A 19509-nucleotide genomic window follows, 5' to 3' on the forward strand; every position below is an offset into this window, starting at 1 on the left:
TTTTACTGCAAGATATATCCACTTCTTTCAAGATATTCTAATATTCGGCGTCATGTACAGCACAACCCGAACAATACATTCCTAGCAACAGCTATGTACATCCCGCCGGTCTATATCATCTAAGAACACTTTCCGCCGAAATGCACGTTGGTCCAGCCAGGCTCAGCCATTTAGCGGCCTTCGCCCTCACCGGGGCAGCCAGACTGCCAGGGAGGGGGGACGTCGAAGGGAGCCTCAGAGGGCAGAGGAAAGCCCGAAGGGTAGTTGCAGGAGGGGCTGGAGCTTGGGGTAGCGGTGGAGCTAGGGGTGGCGCTGGAGCTAGGGGTGGCGCTGGAGCTAGGGGTGGCGCTGGAGCTAGGGGTGGCACTGGAGCTTGGGGTGGCGCTGGAGCTAGTGGTAGTGCTGAGGGTGTGGTGGGCGCCAGGGATTCCAGCCCAGGCAGGGGGCTACAAACTACGGTTAGCAATTGGATCACTATGACTTGAGCAGGACAGATGGGCTCACCGAGGCAACGGCAACAGAGGCCAGGCCAATGGCAGTGAGGACGGTGAGGAATTGCATTGCAGATATAATAAGTTTTTGTTCTGGATACTGGTTAGAAGAGGAAGGGGAAGTCAGACAGAGCAGGCTGGATAAGCTGTGGTTTTTAAATTGCCCGTGGACCCTGACGATGCCCCAGGGACTCGTTATCTAAGTCACTGTCATCTGTCGAAGACATTTCCTAAACAACCATGAAGGCCGAAGATCAGTGGATATCGTGTGGATGTTCAGGCCTTTTATCTAACCTTAAAGCGTCTGATCCAGGGCCGATATGCCCCATGTGCTGTCTCTTCGCGCACTCAACGGCCAGGGTCCCTGCCGATCGCGCAAGATCCATCCACTCATCCCACGTCATTTGCCACATCTGCCGACAAATCTCCCCCGCTGGCAATGATTAGCGCCTGGATTTTCCCTGTCAATCGGCAAGGACTGCAGGCGTGTCACTGTCTGGACATCAGATTGCAGGTTTCGGGTTCGGGTTCCAGCGCGGTGGAGTCTCGCAGTACGGGCGACGCGTGTATCTATCCATAACTTCGGGTGGTTGACCACTCAGCGGGCAATTCGCATTCTGCAATATCTTTAACCCGCCACATGGTTCACTGCCACTGAAGGTCTAGACAGAGGCCTTACCACACTCGTGGTACAGTTGTTGAGGGAATACAGTGGTGGACCCTTGGGGCCCATAATGGTGGCTGAAATGCCGACCAACAGCTCGGCCATCGATATCATCGTTTCAGTCCAGCTACTTATTTAGGTGGCGATGCATCTTGATAATAAATCCAGCTTCCCCAGTGGAGTGTTGTAAGCAGAGCGAGTGGTGTTAACGTCAGGGACTTTGTCCACCGAGACCAGGGCCTCAATCTTTTTTCTTTGCTAGGATGTGGGTTCTACACGGGTATGGTACGATTCAGAAGACAAATAATACAGGGCCGGAGGGCACAGTTATAATAAGGGGCTTAGGTGGTGTAGGCATGGGTCCCACCGTACTACCGCTAACCCATGTTCTGTGGATAACTGACAAGGATATGGCTTCTTAGACAGCAGAAATCGAATTGCAATTGTATACTTGCTATGGACCGCAGAGTCGCTATAGGCTGGCTAACACATTACAATTATAAGAGCCTCGCTTGCTATCAGCCATCTGTTATGATAAAGACGACAGAAGTACCTGGTTTGATTAAGCAGGCTATAAATGCACGGGTAAGCTGGTACTTATTTAAAGAGCTTCTGAGCAATCCTTCCAGCCAGATCTTGAATACTATATGGACTCATCAGTTCATTGACAGGAAGGTCAACGGAGAGAGTCGTTCTTGTCCAAGACCTGACTTCAATGGCCATGAGCGAATCAATCCCGTATTCCACAGCCGACTGCGTAGGCCGAATCTCACTGGTGTCGATCGATAGCACCTGGGCCATCTTGGCCATAAGCATCGAGCAAATGAGAGGCTGCAAAGCAGATTCATCATTACCAGGATGGAGTTCACCGTGCCGACGTATGGCATCTTGATACCTCTTGGTCGCCTTCTGGATGGGACTTTCCCCTTCATCTGGGACTGCGCTGGATGACCCTATCCGAGTGTGCATTGACCGCAGACTGTTGAACTTCTTGTCTTTCGCCCATGTCTGGCTAGATTCCATTGCCTTATCGATCAAGGTAATGCCAATGATGAATTGACTGTCTGTGTATGGATCGTATTGCAGGATTCCACTCGGACCACCACGCGTACGAGGCCGTGACACAATCGCAGCCTCTAAAATGTCGAGCACCTCCTTTGGTGAAACTGGGTTCACTCCAGTCGCTAACAGCCTTGACTGGACAGTGGGGTTTTCGCTCACATAACCAATTTCCTCCAGGTATCCCAAGTCGATCGATGCGGCAGGGAGGCCAAGGTGATGCCGGTATCTGGCGAAGCTATCCAGAAAGGTACTGCTTGCTGAATAGGCTGCCTGGCCAGGGCTTCCCACAATGCCACACCCAGAGCTCAGCATCACAAAAAAGTCCAGGTTTTCGTTTCGCAGTGTTTTGTGCAGATTCATACAGCCTTGCAGCTTTGGGTCAAGCACGGTCTTGAAGTCATCCAAGGTCATGTTGGTAAAGGATCGATCCTGTCGTCGTGCGTCAGTTTAAATAAGAGGTTTATTTGGGACAGGACCTACGCTCAGTCTAAGCGCGGAGTGAATAACACCGCCGACAGGGGTCTCAATAGAAGCAATAACTCTGCTAACATCTGAAAACTCGGCGACATCACATCGCGCTACTGTTGCCTTGCATCCATATGCAGTTAATTCTTGCAACAGATCATTGGCACCAGCAGCCCGGGTAGGGGAGCTTGTCAATAGCACAAGCCTTCCGGCTCCGTTGCTTGCAAGCCACACTGCAATCGCGCGGCCTAGGCCCCCAAGGCCTCCAGTAATGATATATGTTTTGTCCTGGCTTAGACGGAGGGGTTTCTGCTGGGTCTTCCCAAACTTCAGTTCAGCTGCAAGACTTCACGAGGGCAGGGACTTGCTTCATACCTTCACCATGGAATGACTGTTGCTGGAGCTGAGCTTGATGACTTGCTTTTCATAGGAGCCGTCTGCCATGGCCGAGAAAGCAGACTTGAAATCTTGCACCTCTCTTATGGCCAAAGGAATGATTCCCTTCAGCCCATCGCCATCTATGTAGCCCATTATCTGGCCCAGGATTCTGTTCCAACACTAGGATTAGCTGAAGCCGGGTATAACTGGTGGGATAATCAATACCTTCCGATGCGCCTCTTGTTATCTCGGTATAAATCTAGGATGTCGACATTGGTGAAAGTGATATTGCCCGGGTAAGTCATTCCATCCATCACGCTTTTGAAAGATCTCTTGCGCCCAATTCCAATGTACTTACCACCGGAGACCAGTACCGTTGGACAGTCAATTGCGTGGTGGTGGACTGGATCCAGTATAACACTGTAGGGCTCATTTCTCATCACATTCTCCCTGTCAAGGTCCATTTGTGCCTCGGGAACAACGAATATGTTGTCAGGGGAAACACCACACTTCTCAGGGAGGTGCTTGTACTTTTCATGGGGGATGATGGTGGCAACCTCTGCGCCAAACAGCATGGCTAGTTGCATCGCTGCAATCCCAACGCTGGTGGATCCGCCGAGAACCAGAATTCTCTAATGTACAACGCCTGTATCAGAATATTATTCGCCAGTAATACTTTGGTTATACTTGCCGCGTCTCGTGAAATACATGCAACATCGACAAGTGCATACCATGCGGTGATGAAGCAGATCGGGATGGGCGCCGCATACTATATATAATACGTTAGGAATAGACGGATCATACCCAACGCAAAACGTTACTTGCCTCGAGTGGAATAGTATTAGACATTTTATGGCAACATGCTGGCGATGCCAGCAGTTGATTCTTGAATGTGCCTTCGCCAATTCCAATGACATGGTCTCCAACGTGGAATCCTGAAGTGCTGCTTCCACATTGCTTCACAACGCCAGCAAATTCCCGGCCGAAGAGCCTGCTTTCGGATATGCCCCAGAAGGTCTGCATGTCCTGTTCGGATTTTAGTTACCGTTCCACCAAGGAATTAGGAGCAATTTGTACCTCGCTGTCCAGGCCCACCGCTTTTACCTCTATCAATAGGTCCTCGCTAGTCATCGCAGCACAGGGGTCTTCATCGAATGCAAACACCAGGCTATCAACAATACCGGGTTCCTGAACCGTCAGAGAATATGGACTGTGCATAATATCACCAACGGTCAGATCTAGCTGCCGAGTTGGACCAAAGGCTCTTTGAGAGCGAGGGTCTGTCTGGAGTCTGCACGTCCAAAGCTGACCGTCCCTTTCTGCAAGCTCATACTCGGGTTTATTAATGTCGGATTTGGACACTGTCAAAACGATATGTCCAATAATGCTAGCAATGGTCTTACTATCATCGGAGCTGAAATCCAAGGTGTAGAATCGTAATCGGCGATTCTCCTGGCGAAGAGTACGAGCAAAACCTGCCACTAAGCCACCCGCCGCATTCTGTGGGTTTAGGTGCACATTTCTCGTAATCCACAAGCAATTGATAGGCTCATCAAGCCAGAGCTTTAGCACTTCGAGATCCCTCGCCTGGAGCGAAGCAAGGATGCTGTCTCCAACAGTATCAAACAGAACCAACCATTCTCCATGCTGGGGCTTGTTGGATAGCATCGGGAGACTGCAGAAGGTGGCATCTATCCCTGAAATTGACAATCTATCTGTCAATGATCTTTGGATTTCGACCGAGCTGCCGGGACCGGTGACATAGACACGCGGAGCTTGTAGAAGGTCTTCCCTTGGAGGATTTCTTGGTATGGCGTTGATAAGCATGACACTCGTATAATCCAAGTCCCCTGGTGATCCATCGTTTGAGGGAAGAAGTAAATCCACTGGATTAGAGAGCCCTGAATCTGATAAAAGGGAGTTCCATTCCTCACGGGTGAGCCCAGGTCCTGGCTGGGTTGGATTCTGTGAACGCAGCCACCATCCTGGGAGACTTCCCTAAAAAGATGTCAGTATCACCACGCTGCATACTCGACAGCGGATATTCCGTACCATAAGAAATCCAGGCGCGATAAGGTCTAAGTATTGATGAGATCAGTATATGTATAATGGCTGTCTTTGAACAATTTACCTCCAGAAAGCTCCGCGAGCAGAAGATGCCCACCATCTTCCAGTAACCTGCGAACGTTTCTCATCGCATTCTCCATATCCGCTATTGCATGAAGAACCTATTTGTTACATGAGTAGGTTTCAGGCTTTGAGATCGCGTGTCACTCACATTTGATGCAACTATGAGATCGTACTTGTCACTGAAGCCTTGTTCGGCCGGGCTCTTTTCGATATCGAGTGCCTTGAACTGAATGCGTTCGAAACCAGCAAACTTTCGTTTAGCTTTGTCAAAGAACCAGGAGGATATGTCGGTGAACGTATAGGAATGATATTTGACTCTTCCACCGACTTGAAGCAATCCCTGCAAAACGTGGCTGGTAGCACCTCCAGTGCCGGCTCCGATTTCTAGAATCTTCATATTCGCGCTATTATGTGCCAGCAGCTGCGCCGCAGCTTGGAGTTTGCAGTTCATGCTGTCAGACACAAAGCTATCTTCATAAATCCTGTACAACAGATCATTCTCTAACATCACAGCGGGTGAATCAACTTGGCCGGCGAAGATCTGCTTTACATTCAGTGCTAGCCGGGAGGCGAGTTGAATATCCACCGAATCGGGGAATTCCGTGTTTGACACAAGCTGTGCAACTGTGGTAGGATTACGATCCCTGCATTTCGATTTCACTGTCCGGTGGCATTTCGCATGATGGCGTAACCAAGTACGATATAAATGCATGTGGGGTGGTGACTTATCGCTCACTTGGAAGTCGTCGTCGTCATCAATCAAGACAATCAATTCTGCGACTAAGCTCTCGAGTTCCTGTATTCCTGCTCTGGCTGAGAGATCAGACTTTGTCGAGCACCATAAAGCGGACCCATTACGAATGGCATCATCAATGCTGGGCCTCCAAGCTAGTCGTATCCACGGCATCGAGGTATTCGTCTCCCTCATTACATGATTCATCTGCAACCCATGTATACTCAAGAACGGCCTTGCAAGAGCGTCGAAGCACTCACTGGCGCCAGTGATGTGCCCGAAGCCGGCCGGTTGGGTCTCTGAAACGCATGAGCTGAATGGCTCAAAGGGCACGGAGACGGAGATTGTATTGATTCGAGAAGGGAGAATCATTGTTTGCATCTGTTGGTAGAGACCGGCACATTGTGAAAGAACCAGCGTCTGCAAGGCCGCATCTAGTACGATAGGATGCACAATGTATCGCTGGTGACTTGCCTCCTCCGGCGATGTCTTCAGTGTGGCGGCACAGAATTGTGAGCCCGGACGCACTCGAACTTCGGACAGCAGGCGGAACTTAGGGCCGTAACCGTAGCCAATGCGTTCTAAAGACTTGTAGAATTTCTTGACGGGTATTGACAGTGGCAAGTCGCCGTGGGGAGGTCGTTGAGTCCCCCGAACGGTCTCAACATCATCAACTGCGAGCGTTAGCATCGGGAACGAAATTGGCCAGGTATGTAGAATTTACTGATGGCCATTGAAGCTTTCCCTTGACAATGGGATGTCGCGATTTTCTGTCTCACTGAAACAACGTTAAAATCAACCGCCAATACACGCGACCCGGACACCTGGGATGGATTCAGCGAGACAAATGTTTCGACCGGTTCATCATCTGGGAATATGATGGATCTTGAGAGAACCAAATTCTCAATCTTGAACTGGGGCCTTGACTGGGGCCGGTTTTCCTGCCCATTTCGTTCATACAGTTGCGCCAGGGCTTCTATGACCATGGCCACGTACGCCGAGATAGGAAGGGTTGGAACGTCGTTTATCTATACCTTGTTAATCCGGTACGTCAATAGGGTTATGAATGACTGATCGGCTAACCTGATGATCGACGACCCAAGATAGCTCCCGTTGGGAGATTATATTTCGCCAGGTTGGAGCCATTGGGTTGCCTCCAGGGATAAGGCTTCCTAAAAGCTCGTGTCGGGGTGCCTGACGCAGGCGCCACTCAGAACTCTGACGAGGCTCAGACCAATCTTTGGATGAGTAGTCCCATGCATAGGACGGAAGGTTTGCCAGGTATTTACTTGACGGACTGGTATGCCTCCCCGACTCCACCGGACCATTCACCTCGTCCAAGTCCACGTCAACTCCGAGAATGACCAGGTCGCCAGCAAGTTTCATCAGCTGGTAGGGGGTATCAGACTGTCGAATCATGGTTGATAGATAAGGGCGCCTGACGCCACCAGTATCAACCTCTTGGTGGGTTTCTTGTGTAGGCCGAGACAGCAGACGATGCGAACCGATTTCCAAGAATGCATCCAATGCAGACATTGATGTGAGGGCCTGTTTGACAGCCTTGTAATATTGAACTGGATTGAGTAGGTTAAGCTCCCAGTACCGCGCGTCCAGGCTGGTTCCATCGACTTCCGTCCCAGAAACAGACGAGTACATCGGAAGTTTGGCCTTATTTGGACGGAGGAATTCTTGGAGGATATCAGAGTACTTGGACGCGGCACCATTCATTGCACCGGTGTGGTATGCGCGCGAGACAGGTAAAACCTTGCAGGAGATCCCCATATCTGTTAGCTTGGTATAGGCACTCTGGATGCCGCCGACAGTCCCAGAGATTGTTACATTTTCAGCGCTGTTGATGCAGGCAATGGACAAGTTGGTCTGATTCAACACACTTTGCAACTCTTTGTGCTCTGCCCCGCGAGTGACTGCCATCATGGCTCCCTCTGGGGCGCTGTCCAGAACGATTCCACGATAGTAGGCAATTCTTATTGCATCTACCGCGCTGACTGCACCACAGGCATAAGCGGCAGCAATCTCGCCCGCAGAATGGCCCACAACAGCATCAGGGTGGACTCCCCAACTGGCCAAAAGGTCAACCAGGGCTATCTGAACGGCGGTGCACAGCGGCTGAGCAAGCTCGGCGGAGCCGATCTCACTAGGCGATAGCTGGGTGGCCAATTTATCTGATAGACCGTGTCAACATAGGAACATTCCAACAATACTTTCAATGGTTATTTCCCATCTTACCAATCAAGGACCACCTTGCTGCGTTGTTGGACTGAAGGCCTGATATCATATGGTCAAGCCGTTTCAATGTTTCCTCTGCTACCGTGAACCGATCCATCAATGTTTTGCCCATCTGAGACCATAATGCACCTTGACCGGTGAAAGTGAATAATAGACGAGGTCTATTATGCTTTTGCAGGTGTAGTTGGCGATCATACGTGTAGCCGTGGAGTGTCTTCCCTAGTTCCATGGCGCCCTTCGCGATGAAATAGGATTTGAAAGGCCTGCTTCGCGGCTGGCTTCGGGTATTGATTTCCTTAGACAGCTGACACAAGGGTATTTGATCATATAGAGATTGTTGAAGGGCCGTGGATAGGTTTGAAATATTCATCTCCATGGATTTCACCGAATTGCCCGTCAGAACTATGAGAAAGGGTGGATTCGTTCCACGTTGGCCTTCTAAAGCGCCTGGATGTGCATGGTCACAGAACGGTCGATGCTCGTGCTGAGACTCAATGACAACATGAGCATTTGATCCCCCGATTCCAAACGAGTTTATGCTCGCTCTCTCCTTGCAACCTTCGGGCCAAGGGTGGGCAGTTGTTGGTACACGGACTTTCCACCCGTCAAAGTCAACTGGAGGAACGATGTTAGCTCGGGCGATAGTGTTATTGTACAATTCTCAGGTCAGGCATACTATTGGGGTTGGGCACGTCAAAATTGATATTGGGTGGTATTGCTTTATTCTCCATGGCAAGTACGACTTTGATCAGACTGGTGAGCCCGCTTGCAGCTTCGGAATGGCCCAGGTTTGGCTTCGTCTGTATCGTGGGATTTATCAGTTTTCAGTTGTTCTGGCGAAAGCCATCTGGATAGAAGGGATTACACACAGAACCAATCCACAGGGGCTCCGAACTCTCCCTGGCTGGTGCGAATACCGATGCCACTGCAGAAACCTCGATAGGATCGCCTGTTGGCGTGCCAGTTCCATGACACTCAAAGTATGCGGTCTGGTCGAGATCCTCGATGCCGGCCAATGCGTAAGCTTTCCGGATACCATCTACTTGCGCTTTATGCGACGGCACAGTGATCGCGGACGTGGCCCCATCACTACCCCGGCAGTCAGCAAATATCCTTTACCACCTTGATTGAGAATATTGAATTCGATAAACGAACCTATTAGTCGAGGTGGCTCTAATAACGCCGCGGATATGGTCTCCGTCATTCAAAGCATCGCTCAGTCTCTTGATATAAACTGCATTTATTCCATCGGCACGGCCGTATCCATGTGCATCAGCATCAAAAGTCTTGGTAACCCCGTCCGGGGCCAGTATTCCAAAGCGGGACATGGCCAACGCAATCTCCGGGTTGATGAAAAGGTTTGTGGCGCCAATTATTGCTCCACCGCACTCTCCAGACTGGAGAGCCTGGCATGCGATATGTAGGGCGACGAGCGCAGTGGAACATGCCGTGTCAAACGTTATACTGGGAATACGGTCAGCTCTGCCTGAAACTGTCAAACCAGCTTTGTGGACTTTACCTCGGGCCACGAAAATCAAAGACATAGCTGATCCGGTTCGCCAGCATTGATCTGGTAGTTCCAATAGACATGTACGTTGGAAGATTCTCTGGATCCCTTATCTGTATGTCATGGTAATCTGAGGTGAACGATCCACAATAGCATCCGATATTCGCTCCCTTTACATGGGCCGTAGGGATTCCAGCGGATTCCAGACACTCGTAAACCACTTCAAGCAGTTGTTTGTGCTGAGGGTCCATCGCCATCGCATCATCTTTGCTGATCCCGAAGAATCGATGATCGAAGTCTCGCAGGTCTCGATCAAGAAAGTGACCACGGGACACAGCAGCCTTTCCAGGTCGACCAGGATCCATAGAGGAAAAGTTGTCGGCATGGAAACGCTCCCGTGGGACATCCCCAGCCGAAGATAGGCCTTGGGAGACGTGATTCCATAGATCTTCTGGTTTGTTTATTCCACCAGGCAGCCGACAAGCCATTCCAACAATCGCAATTGGCTCCGGCCATTGAGGGCTTGCTTTCGTCATGACGACAGATCAGGAGGCTCTTCTGGTCCGATGTTTACTCACTGGGTTCTTTTGATCTGTAACTTGGAATCGATAGTTGAAAGGAATATGACCAAGGTTCTGCCCGGCCATTTATCTCAATATTCGTGCATCGGCCCCTCATTCAGGCTGCATCTACCGCATCTTCATGTGGACTGCGCATGACGCAGCCTGCAGCATGCAAGATTCTAATATGACCTGTATTTCATGTAGTATTTATTGCCTACCCCAAACTCAAGATTCTGCGTGCACAGAGGAAATGATATATGTGCAATGGACAGGAAATATGTGCAATAAGACAACTATAATCTACATATACTTTCCATCGGCAGTATATGTCATGTCACACCATCTGCGGTCTACTCGGATTCGTGTGCATCCAAGAATTACTGCAGAATTCTGCAAGTATTGACCATCGTAGGCTTGCTACATTCAGCGTTGTCTGGCATTGAAATGTGCTGAGTGGTTGGCCCTCTGGCATGTACGACTTTGCGGTATTTCTCTTCAAACGGGTCCCATGGGCAGTGCGGATCACTATGAAGATGAGCTCACACCGAATTTTCCTAGTGAGCGCATGCTTGTGGCTTGATATTCAACAGCTGGATGTGGAGCTTATTACCTCACACTCTTGCCCTGCGTGTTTCGTTATTATAAGTTGAATAGTGATGTGGGTCTGCTCCAAAGAGATGGTTATTATTGTCATGGCTGTCGTAAGATGGTATTGGCTAATATGGACCTCCGGTCCACTCAGCCAATACATAATGTCAATGTCTATGGAACAAGCTATTATTTACCATGTATATGTTCGTAGCAACTTCATTGCAGATGGTAGCACCTATACTACCATACACCGTTGTGTAATAGATGTCTTGCTGACGAATATGCAAGCAGGGTGTATAGGCTAGCCATGGTATGATTGTTCAAGATGGAGTATGGGTTTCTTTTGCGTCTTGAAACTGACTGCTGGTCACGGGTTGTTTTGTAGTAAGGGCTCATGTATTATGTTTGCGTTTCTGAATCATGTTGAGACCCAGTCTAAGCTAGCATTCAACTTCTTGGGTCAGAATAATTTGGCCTTACTATATACATCGTGCCTTAGAGAGATTCTCTTTCACTTAGAAAGTGTTATTCAGGCAATACAGTGGGTTATATATGACCGCCAAGGTTCGCCTATAGTCCACTATTTCTGACACGGCAACCACCATGTTGATCAACGCACATTCTTTGGTATTGCGTCTTTACCTTATTTAACTAGCTATGTACTCCGTATTGGGTTCGGGGTTTATTAGAGTCTCCAAGATTGCCTGTATTCAGATTCCAGACAGACATATATTGCAGCCATACAGCGGTTTAATGTCTTATATTTGATTTTCTTTAGACATTCCCTTATTACAATGGCGGAATCCAGTACTTGTCCCAATGCTCCTCTGTATCGGCCTCCCTGAACTGGTCAATGCCACCCACAACTCCATCCTGATCAACATCCCAATCCCTGCTCTCCACCCGCTCCGCCCATTTCCTTAACACCTTGTCGATCTGCACATCATGGTGCTCGCCAAATCCATCAGGAAGCCCGGGCTGATAGAGCCCCGCGTGCTCATTACGCGGCCCGGGCTGAAAGTCCCTATCGTCCCTTCCAAAAGGTTCCCTGTTTGATTTCCGCGCGTGCCTTTGTTTTCCAACCCCGAAGGGCAGTGCGAGGTGGGATCCGTTGCTGTAGCATAGCGGTGGTTCCTGGACAACTGGGTGGGTGTAGAAGCCGGCAGGGAAGTCCTGGTCAGTCCAATGCGGGATATGCGTATCGGGTACTGGCTGATCGCAGATGACCTGGAAAACTTTCAGCGGGCAGTTTCCAGGGACCTGCCCGACGTCATTACGGGGGGCGTCTCGAAGTCCGTGATGGGCTGGTCGAGGATCTCGGATACTGTAGGGAACCGGAGCCCAGGAGCGACATAGCGGAACTGGACCTTCATATGGGCGATGGCCGCCGGGAACTCGTGTGCGAATGTTGAAGGCGGAAGGACGTTCTGCTGCGTTAATGAGGCAGGGTCAAGCCATGGTAGGTCCATCCAGTCTGTAGACTCGCCGTCCTTGCTGTTGTCTTCTGGCATCCGCGCATGGATTGCAGCGGCAGCCCTCGCTACATCTGCAGCAGTATACGGATGAATCACCCAGGGCCTGTCAAGTTCGTCCACGAGGTAATCTGCCCTATCATCTGTAACCGCTCGACTTTCCCCTCGTCAATCAATCGAAGGTAAGCCTCTAGAATGACTTCAAGCGGCATCCAGGCGAAGGGAAGGGCGCAAACACCCGGTGTATCATTATAGTCTGTGATGAAGCTTGCCTCCATGGTATTCTGATTCAACCTGGAGAAAGCCGTCAGCATATGTGCCTAGGGAGAGGGCCAATCAACTGGGTAGGTGCTATACAAAGTCCCCTCGTTACCGCCATTCCGAAACTTGCTGAGCCTGTGCAGCCGAATAAACGTCCCAGTCGGCACCTCGTTCGCACACCCGACATACACATCCACCATCGTAGACGGTTCGGCTAGATCCCCGACGAAATGGAGCAGCGCGCCGCGCTCAGCAAGAAGAGGGGACTCAACATAGGCGCATTTCAGGAAATCAACCACCGGCGGCCTCCTCGGGGGGCCCGCTGCCTCCCAATATGTTCTTGGTGACGACGGCATCTTGCGGCTGCTGCCTTCTGCCCCTCGTCTTAGGAGCTCGTTGTGTAACGCGGCCCAGCGCTCGTAGTCCATTGCACCGAGACCTAGGTCACGGACTGGGCTAGGGTTGGTGATTCGGGGGTTATCCCTCACCATGATTGAGATGGTCAGTTGGTGGTAACTCGACGGGGTGCGTTTCTTGAAGCCATTATGGTAACAGGGGTTGTTGATGGCAGGGAAGATGAACGAGCAAAGGCGCCAAGCACGGTATCTATACTAAATTAAAAATTACTAATAAAGTATTAATATTTATAACTAGTATTTTCAGGTTCTCTAGGTTTGAATACATCTTTCAATAATTTTTCGAATTCTTTTACTGGTAAATCAATAGTGTGGTACTGTCTTTAAGTTAAATGTTAAATATATATATATATATGGGGGTAGGGCGGCGAACGGAACCCCTGGGCAAGAACTGCATAACCTGTTAATATCTCGCCAAACAAAGAGAAGGAGAAGGGAGGCCAGTGGACAAAAATCAGGTACGGTAAGGACGACCTATACATTTAGGTATGGCGGGATTCAATAGGCAACAATCGCGGTACTCTATAAGGGATGATAGAGTCTTAGTGACCACAGTTCATATTGGAGGTATGACGGAAATAGCAAATTAGCGAAACGACTGTCAACCATACGTGATTTCATATGACCAGACGCTCGGTTTTGGGATCAGCAACAGAGAGCATAGCCGTGATATCGAGTTTTGGAGCAAGCTTAGCAACTAAAAAAATGGAATTCCGATCATTGAATTCCACAGATCGATATGGGTCCAGCTCTTGACAATATCATTGGCTAGGATTGGGCTTTACACGAGGACGACAGGATTTCCTTATGCGGCCAGACTCATCGCCTCAGTTCCAGATGGACCAAGGAGCCTGTTTCTAATTGTGGTAGATATTACCCCTGTACGTCACGCCAGGCAGAGCTGATTGGAAATTAGACACAAGAGCCCTCACTACGGATATATAAAAGGCTTCTGAATTCCGGCTTGTAGCCAACACATTCGAGCCAAACTATTTTCAGTATGCGGGTGTTCTATTTCTTACCTCTATGGCTGCTGGTGCACGCTGTGGCTGCCGCCAGCTCCCAGTGCAAATGTGTAAGGACGCATGCCATACTGGTCAGGCACGCATATGTTCTAACCAGCGCAAACTAGGCTCCCTCGGACCCCTGGCCTTCTAGAAGTGATTGGTCTTATCTGAACGAGACCGTCTCGGGCCGCTTGATCAAGACAATCCCCCCCGGCTCCATTTGCTACCAGGACGAGCCGAATTACGACAAGTCGGCTTGTGACGCCTTGCGGAAGAATTGGACAGACTCGCGTTATCATTCGTCAAGCCCTGTCACAGTGTCCGATCCTCTGTGGTCGAACAGCAGCTGCACTCCCATCTATCCGAATGGCACTAGCATCTCCGGCGACCCTTATGCTGGTGTTAAGGGATGCTCGTTGGGATACCTGTCTCCGTATGTTGTGAATGCAACTACCGCGCAACATGTGCAGGCGGCCTTGGGATTTGCAAAGAAGCACAATATCAGGCTCAACATTAAGAACACTGGACATAACCCTGAGAAGAGGTAAGGTTGCCCTGTATGGTTCGGATGTTCCAAATCTAACTCTGGCACAGCTCAGTTATGGAAGTCTATCGTATGTGGTTCAACCTGGCATGGGTAGGGCATGACTGACTATAGCAGGGTCTGGACCCACAACATGAAGAACATTACAATCCATCCCTCGTTCACACCAGCCAAATGTGATTCTGCGGAGAGCCACGATGCTGCAACTCTCGGCGCTGGAGTCCAGGATGGGGAGATCATCCAGTATATTGCAAAGAAGAACATGACGACTGTCATAGGATCCAATCTTGCAAGCAAAGAACAAGGCATCCTGAACAGCATCTTAACTCGACTAACGACATACTAGGATGTCGGCGTTACCGGCTGGGCAACCGGAGGTGGTCATGGTGTCATAACTGGCACCTACGGCATGGGCGCTGATAATGTCATCGAGGCTCGGATTGTCACTCCGGGAAGTGCCATCGTCACTGCTAACGAATGTGAGAACAGCGACCTGTTCTGGGCTATCCGAGGCGGCGGCGCTGGCTTCGGCGTTATTCTCAGTCTCACCGTCAAGATCTATCCAATGCCGTCCCTGTCGGTAGCCTCGGTGAGCATCAGTGCTCGCAATGGGACATCCTCTACGACGTTCTGGAAGGTTATCGCCACCCTCCACAGGGATTTTGTCAAGCTCCAGGATTCAGGTGTGATGGGCTATTACACCGCCAGTGGTCCGCCTTACAGCTTCCAATATACCATGTTCCAGCTGGATTCGACCAACACAAGCTCTATCGACCAGTTGATTACCCCACTAAAGAAGCACCTGGGAACATACAATGGCAGTGTTGAGTCTTCGTCGTTCACCTCGTGGATGCCCTCCTGGTACTCTATCGAGAAACTGTATCCGACAGGTGGCGACGCTGGTACAACCCGTGGTGTCCGGGCGAGTCGGCTGCTAACTCGCAAGGCGGTTGAAGACACAGAGATGCTGGCAAGCACGCTGGAGATTGTTGCGTCGCGAGACAAGGACTCTCCAGTTCGTCACCCTCAACAGATACGTTGACCGACGGCAGTACTGATATCTCACCTATAGGATGGAGTCTCGAGTCCTTCGCTCTCGGGCACCATGACTATCAGCCAACGACCCGTCGACAATGCCCTGAACCCGGCATGGCGGGATGCGGCCGTGCATTTGATCAGCAGTGTGTCATGGGATGACACCCTTCTCTAGGGTGAGGCCGAGAAGGCCATTGCCAGCATGACAAATGGCACGGGATATGCACTCAGACAGCTGGCGCCTGACTCTGGTGTTTACTACAACGAGGTATGGCTACTTTCACCCAGCATACTTTCTACTCACATGTTCATCATTGGCCCAAATACTAATCTAATAAAAGGCCAACTCCTGGGAGCCCGACTGGCAGTGGGCTTTCTGGGGGCCCAACTATGCCCGAGCGCGGTCTGTCAAGCAGAAGTACGACCCGGACAGTCTGCTGTGGTGTCACCATTGCGTGGGCAGCGAGTTGTTTGAGCAGCAGAGAAACGGCTCTCTCTGTGCTGCGTTCTAAGGCCTTGGCGATGGGGCCAGGGAAGAGTTATTCAGTGTGTATTGGTCGAGCAGATTTCGAGAATGACTGAATTAGTTGGTACTCTTATTCAATAGATATATCCAGAAACAAGAACAATAACCTAAGAATAGTAGAGTGCTACTTACTCAATGTCAAAGTCAGTATGTTTGAGAATTTCCGGTGTTACCAGTTGCTCCTTACTGTTTATTGTGAACTGTTTATTAATCAGTTGCAGTTGACTGTTTACTCTTCACTATTTACTGTTTACTGTTTGTTGTGACCAAGAGTATTACTTATTGTTACATATCAGGGCCTATCGACATTGGTGGTGTGGATCTTGACAAAAGAAGACAGCCTCTATATTGTTAATAGTCACGCGAAGGGTCATTCTGTTAGGAACTCCAGGACGAAGCTGGCTGTACTTATCTGCCAGTATCTATGCTGATACAGACTATTCATGACTGGGTGTTGTTGTGGGACTGGGTTGCATCTGATGGCGCTTCGTTCCGCTTCCCCGCACACTGTTGGAGTCCATATCGCGACCCCAGAACTGGAACCACGGACTAATCTGGTTTGGCTCCTGATAAGCGAGAAACCAGGGTGTTGGAGTTGATAACCGATAACCCAGGCTGTTGGTCTGTTGGGGTCTGTCGATGGCCCCCCGGCTGCCCCGTAGTGACAGCACCCCAGGTGTCTCTACCAACTGCTATTTGACATGCCTCCCCACAACTCGTTCTCGAACGCGCTACCGCTTGGGCGAACAGGTCATGCCTGTGTGCAGTGTAGACATAGGTACGTTTTAGTATCCCTTGATTCCATTCCAGGCAGAGTCCCCGGGACGTACCGGCACTGCCGACGGCATCGCCGAAGTAACAATTCGGTCCTACAGTGCATGCCACTGACGCGATACAGGAAACAGAAATGTGGAGGCTTCACATACGACGTCAAGTGCCAGCCATGTACCAATCGCAACGTCAAATGCAGCTTTGAGGAAGAGGTCAAGGACCTGCGCTTCAACCCCTACCTCCGCCGCAGGTCCTCACGATCGCCTTCAGTCAACGTTGAAGAAGCGCGCATTGACAATGCTCGTGCCTCTGCAGATGGTCCTTCGCCATGTCTAGTCCCGGCTCTGGCCGCGTTCGACAGCAGGGATGTACGGCCGGATGCTTCACCAGCAGAGGAAACGCTTCCGAAGAAGATTGATTCGCTACAATCACGGTTTGTGGTTCTATACTGGATGCATATCGCATTAGGCTGATGGCTAACACAATGATAGCGTCGCCGAGCTTGAGCAAAGGCTCGGCACAGCCCAGAGGGACTTTGCAGACTACATGGACACTCCACGCTCCCAGCCGGAGACATCGCTTCTGCATCATGCCAACCCTGACCAACGTCGACATGGTTATGAGCCCTCTTCGACGGTTCCGTAAGTCGAAGAGCCACTGAATCCATTGCGATAACCCACCTCTGACGTGCCAACTCGCAGCGTCGGCCTACTATGTAATTCCAATCCACACAGCTTGCCCAGCCCCCATGGAACTGTCAACACCGATGGACCTTTAAAGGCGTTGAACAGCATGCAAAGAGACGATCCTGGCGAATTCGAAATGCACGATCCAATCACCTGCTCGGTACTGACAGAAGGTGAAGCGCACGTCATGTTTCGTCTGTGAGAATTATCAGAACGTCCTGTGTAACGCAGAAGCTGATTGATGCAGATACTTTTCCAACTGTCAGCTCAATGCGCCATTCCTTGATACTAACCTTGACACCGACATTGATCGGGTACGCTCGAGGAGCGTCTTGCTGTTCATTGCCATTCTCTCAGTCGGCGCCCGGTTCTGGAGTGCTTCTTCAAAGTAAGCAACCCCCACACCAGGCTTCCCCTAGCTGGCTAACGTAACTAAGAGCCTCCTGCTGGCTGCATCCTCGGTATGCAGAGATTGTTCGGCTTCTTGATGCTGAAATCATGAGGGTCACGCTGCGCCCAAGGCACGACGACCAAAGGCTCGAAACAGTGCAGGCACTGATGTTATGTGCGCACTGGATGCCCTTTGATCCCACCAGGGGTCAGCAACGGTATCAATCTAGGTTCTCTGAAGCTGGCGCATGGCAGTGTCTGGGCCTAGCGATCCGATGGGCGACGTCCCTAGCATTGGAACGCAGCTGCCATACCAGTTTCCTACGACCGGAGACAGTGACCCAAGAAGACGCGCGGCGATTCCGAACGATGCTGTATCTGGTAGAGAGCGATCACTAGTGAGTATCATGATCTAAAGCACGGCTTCCCCCTATATACTAACGTTTCCAGCCTCGCACTATCTGCTCGACGGCCTTCGTACCTCAACCCTAAGCCCCTCTACGATGTGCTCACCAACTTCCTACAGTGCAAGTACGCGCAGAGCACAGATATCCGTTTAGCATGTCTTTTCCGAGTCGCCTACGGCGCACACTTCACTGGGTGTCGGCCAACAACCATCGAGAGTGTCGAAGCCTTTGACCACGATGTGCAGCTGATGGAGCGACGCTTCATGTCTCGCCAGGGCGATCAACTAATGGATGGATTCAGCCAACACTTCCCGTTCACTTCATTGCAGTGGTATCGGCTGTCGTATGCCTGTGCATTTCTCGATGCCGCCGATCCAGCTCAGCGGACGGGGAAGGTTTTGACATGGGCTATTGAATGGGCGAGCCAGATCCTCGTCCACTTGTCTAAACCATCGTCTTCCAGTAACAGTCCAACACAAGTGCAGCTGGAGCCCGATCCCAGTGTAGTCGACATCTTGTCCTTCGCTATTGACCACTACTTTGTCGTCATTGCGTATGCGGCCTTCTTCCTTGTCAACAGCTGGCTGAGCAACCTGATGGACAGTAAGTATCCGTTCACATCAGTATAGCCCAAAGCTGAATATTCATACCACAGTAAATCTCCGTCCTCTTTCCTCGCCCCAGCCAGATGAAGCCCGTTTTGGAAGAGGCACGGACCCATCTGCTTCTTTGCTCTTCCGACTCGTCGACGTTGCTGCCCGTACGCTGGAGGCAGCCAGCCCACCCGAAGGCCACCTTGCACGCCGCTATTCTGCACTTCTACGTGGAATGGCAGGCTTGACCTTGTCTGGTAACCTCCAAACACAGACGCAAGTCCATGACTCAAGCGGCAATCCAAGTGCTATGTTCATGGATGCCAACAGCTTTGCGCCAGAGCAGTTGCAGACGCATCTCGGTGAAGACCTCTGGGAGATGTGGCACCAAGCGGGACTGGAACCGATGGGCTGGTCGAACTTGTTGGATACCATTTAGCTGTCATTTCATGTCAATTATATATGATTCAAGAAACGTTAGACCGTTAGTCTTCGCCGTTTACCTAGGGTTTAGTGGGCCCGATATATATCGTCTTAGTCTTGTCTAGAAAATGAATCCAGCTTGATTTA

General features: G+C 50.5%; 8 protein-coding genes across 8 annotated transcripts; 3 read left to right on the forward strand and 5 right to left on the reverse strand.

Annotated features, from left to right (window-relative positions):
- Nucleotides 1-170: 170 nt before the first annotated feature.
- On the reverse strand, nt 171-561 carry APUU_60007A (uncharacterized protein; the record flags this gene model as incomplete). The annotated part of the gene is made up of 2 exons (XM_041706803.1): nt 171-446; nt 505-561. 2 exons carry the CDS (start codon nt 559-561, stop codon nt 171-173), a joined length of 333 nt encoding a protein of 110 aa, XP_041559153.1.
- A 1191-nt stretch (nt 562-1752) lies between these two features.
- Nucleotides 1753-3647, reverse strand: APUU_60008A (putative secondary metabolism biosynthetic enzyme; the record flags this gene model as incomplete). Its single annotated transcript, XM_041706804.1, has 4 exons — nt 1753-2646; nt 2698-3000; nt 3058-3229; nt 3286-3647. The coding sequence occupies 4 exons, from the start codon at nt 3645-3647 to the stop codon at nt 1753-1755; spliced, it is 1731 nt and encodes a 576-aa protein (XP_041559154.1).
- A 454-nt stretch (nt 3648-4101) lies between these two features.
- APUU_60009A (type I iterative PKS) lies at nt 4102-10213 on the reverse strand (the record flags this gene model as incomplete). The annotated part of the gene is made up of 11 exons (XM_041706805.1): nt 4102-5058; nt 5113-5138; nt 5192-5288; nt 5339-6597; nt 6648-6951; nt 7007-8106; nt 8171-8785; nt 8847-8970; nt 9040-9259; nt 9326-9634; nt 9690-10213. 11 exons carry the CDS (start codon nt 10211-10213, stop codon nt 4102-4104), a joined length of 5535 nt encoding a protein of 1844 aa, XP_041559155.1.
- A 1407-nt stretch (nt 10214-11620) lies between these two features.
- On the reverse strand, nt 11621-12342 carry APUU_60010A (uncharacterized protein; the record flags this gene model as incomplete). The annotated part of the gene is made up of 2 exons (XM_041706807.1): nt 11621-12058; nt 12109-12342. 2 exons carry the CDS (start codon nt 12340-12342, stop codon nt 11621-11623), a joined length of 672 nt encoding a protein of 223 aa, XP_041559156.1.
- A 56-nt stretch (nt 12343-12398) lies between these two features.
- Nucleotides 12399-13055, reverse strand: APUU_60011A (uncharacterized protein; the record flags this gene model as incomplete). Its single annotated transcript, XM_041706808.1, has 2 exons — nt 12399-12597; nt 12661-13055. 2 exons carry the CDS (start codon nt 13053-13055, stop codon nt 12399-12401), a joined length of 594 nt encoding a protein of 197 aa, XP_041559157.1.
- Nucleotides 13056-13980: 925 nt separating this feature from the next.
- APUU_60012S (uncharacterized protein) lies at nt 13981-15741 on the forward strand (the record flags this gene model as incomplete). The annotated part of the gene is made up of 6 exons (XM_041706809.1): nt 13981-14055; nt 14113-14531; nt 14587-14601; nt 14649-14802; nt 14878-15546; nt 15604-15741. The coding sequence occupies 6 exons, from the start codon at nt 13981-13983 to the stop codon at nt 15739-15741; spliced, it is 1470 nt and encodes a 489-aa protein (XP_041559158.1).
- A 27-nt stretch (nt 15742-15768) lies between these two features.
- Nucleotides 15769-16078, forward strand: APUU_60013S (uncharacterized protein; the record flags this gene model as incomplete). Its single annotated transcript, XM_041706810.1, has 2 exons — nt 15769-15834; nt 15908-16078. 2 exons carry the CDS (start codon nt 15769-15771, stop codon nt 16076-16078), a joined length of 237 nt encoding a protein of 78 aa, XP_041559159.1.
- An 892-nt stretch (nt 16079-16970) lies between these two features.
- APUU_60014S (fungal specific transcription factor domain-containing protein) lies at nt 16971-19378 on the forward strand (the record flags this gene model as incomplete). The annotated part of the gene is made up of 7 exons (XM_041706811.1): nt 16971-17296; nt 17355-17504; nt 17565-17747; nt 17797-17937; nt 17987-18337; nt 18390-18949; nt 19002-19378. 7 exons carry the CDS (start codon nt 16971-16973, stop codon nt 19376-19378), a joined length of 2088 nt encoding a protein of 695 aa, XP_041559160.1.
- Between the last annotated feature and the right edge of the window lie 131 nt (nt 19379-19509).

This window comes from Aspergillus puulaauensis, chromosome 6, assembly GCF_016861865.1.
Source record: "Aspergillus puulaauensis MK2 DNA, chromosome 6, nearly complete sequence".
Classification (NCBI taxonomy): Eukaryota; Fungi; Ascomycota; class Eurotiomycetes; order Eurotiales; family Aspergillaceae; genus Aspergillus; species Aspergillus puulaauensis.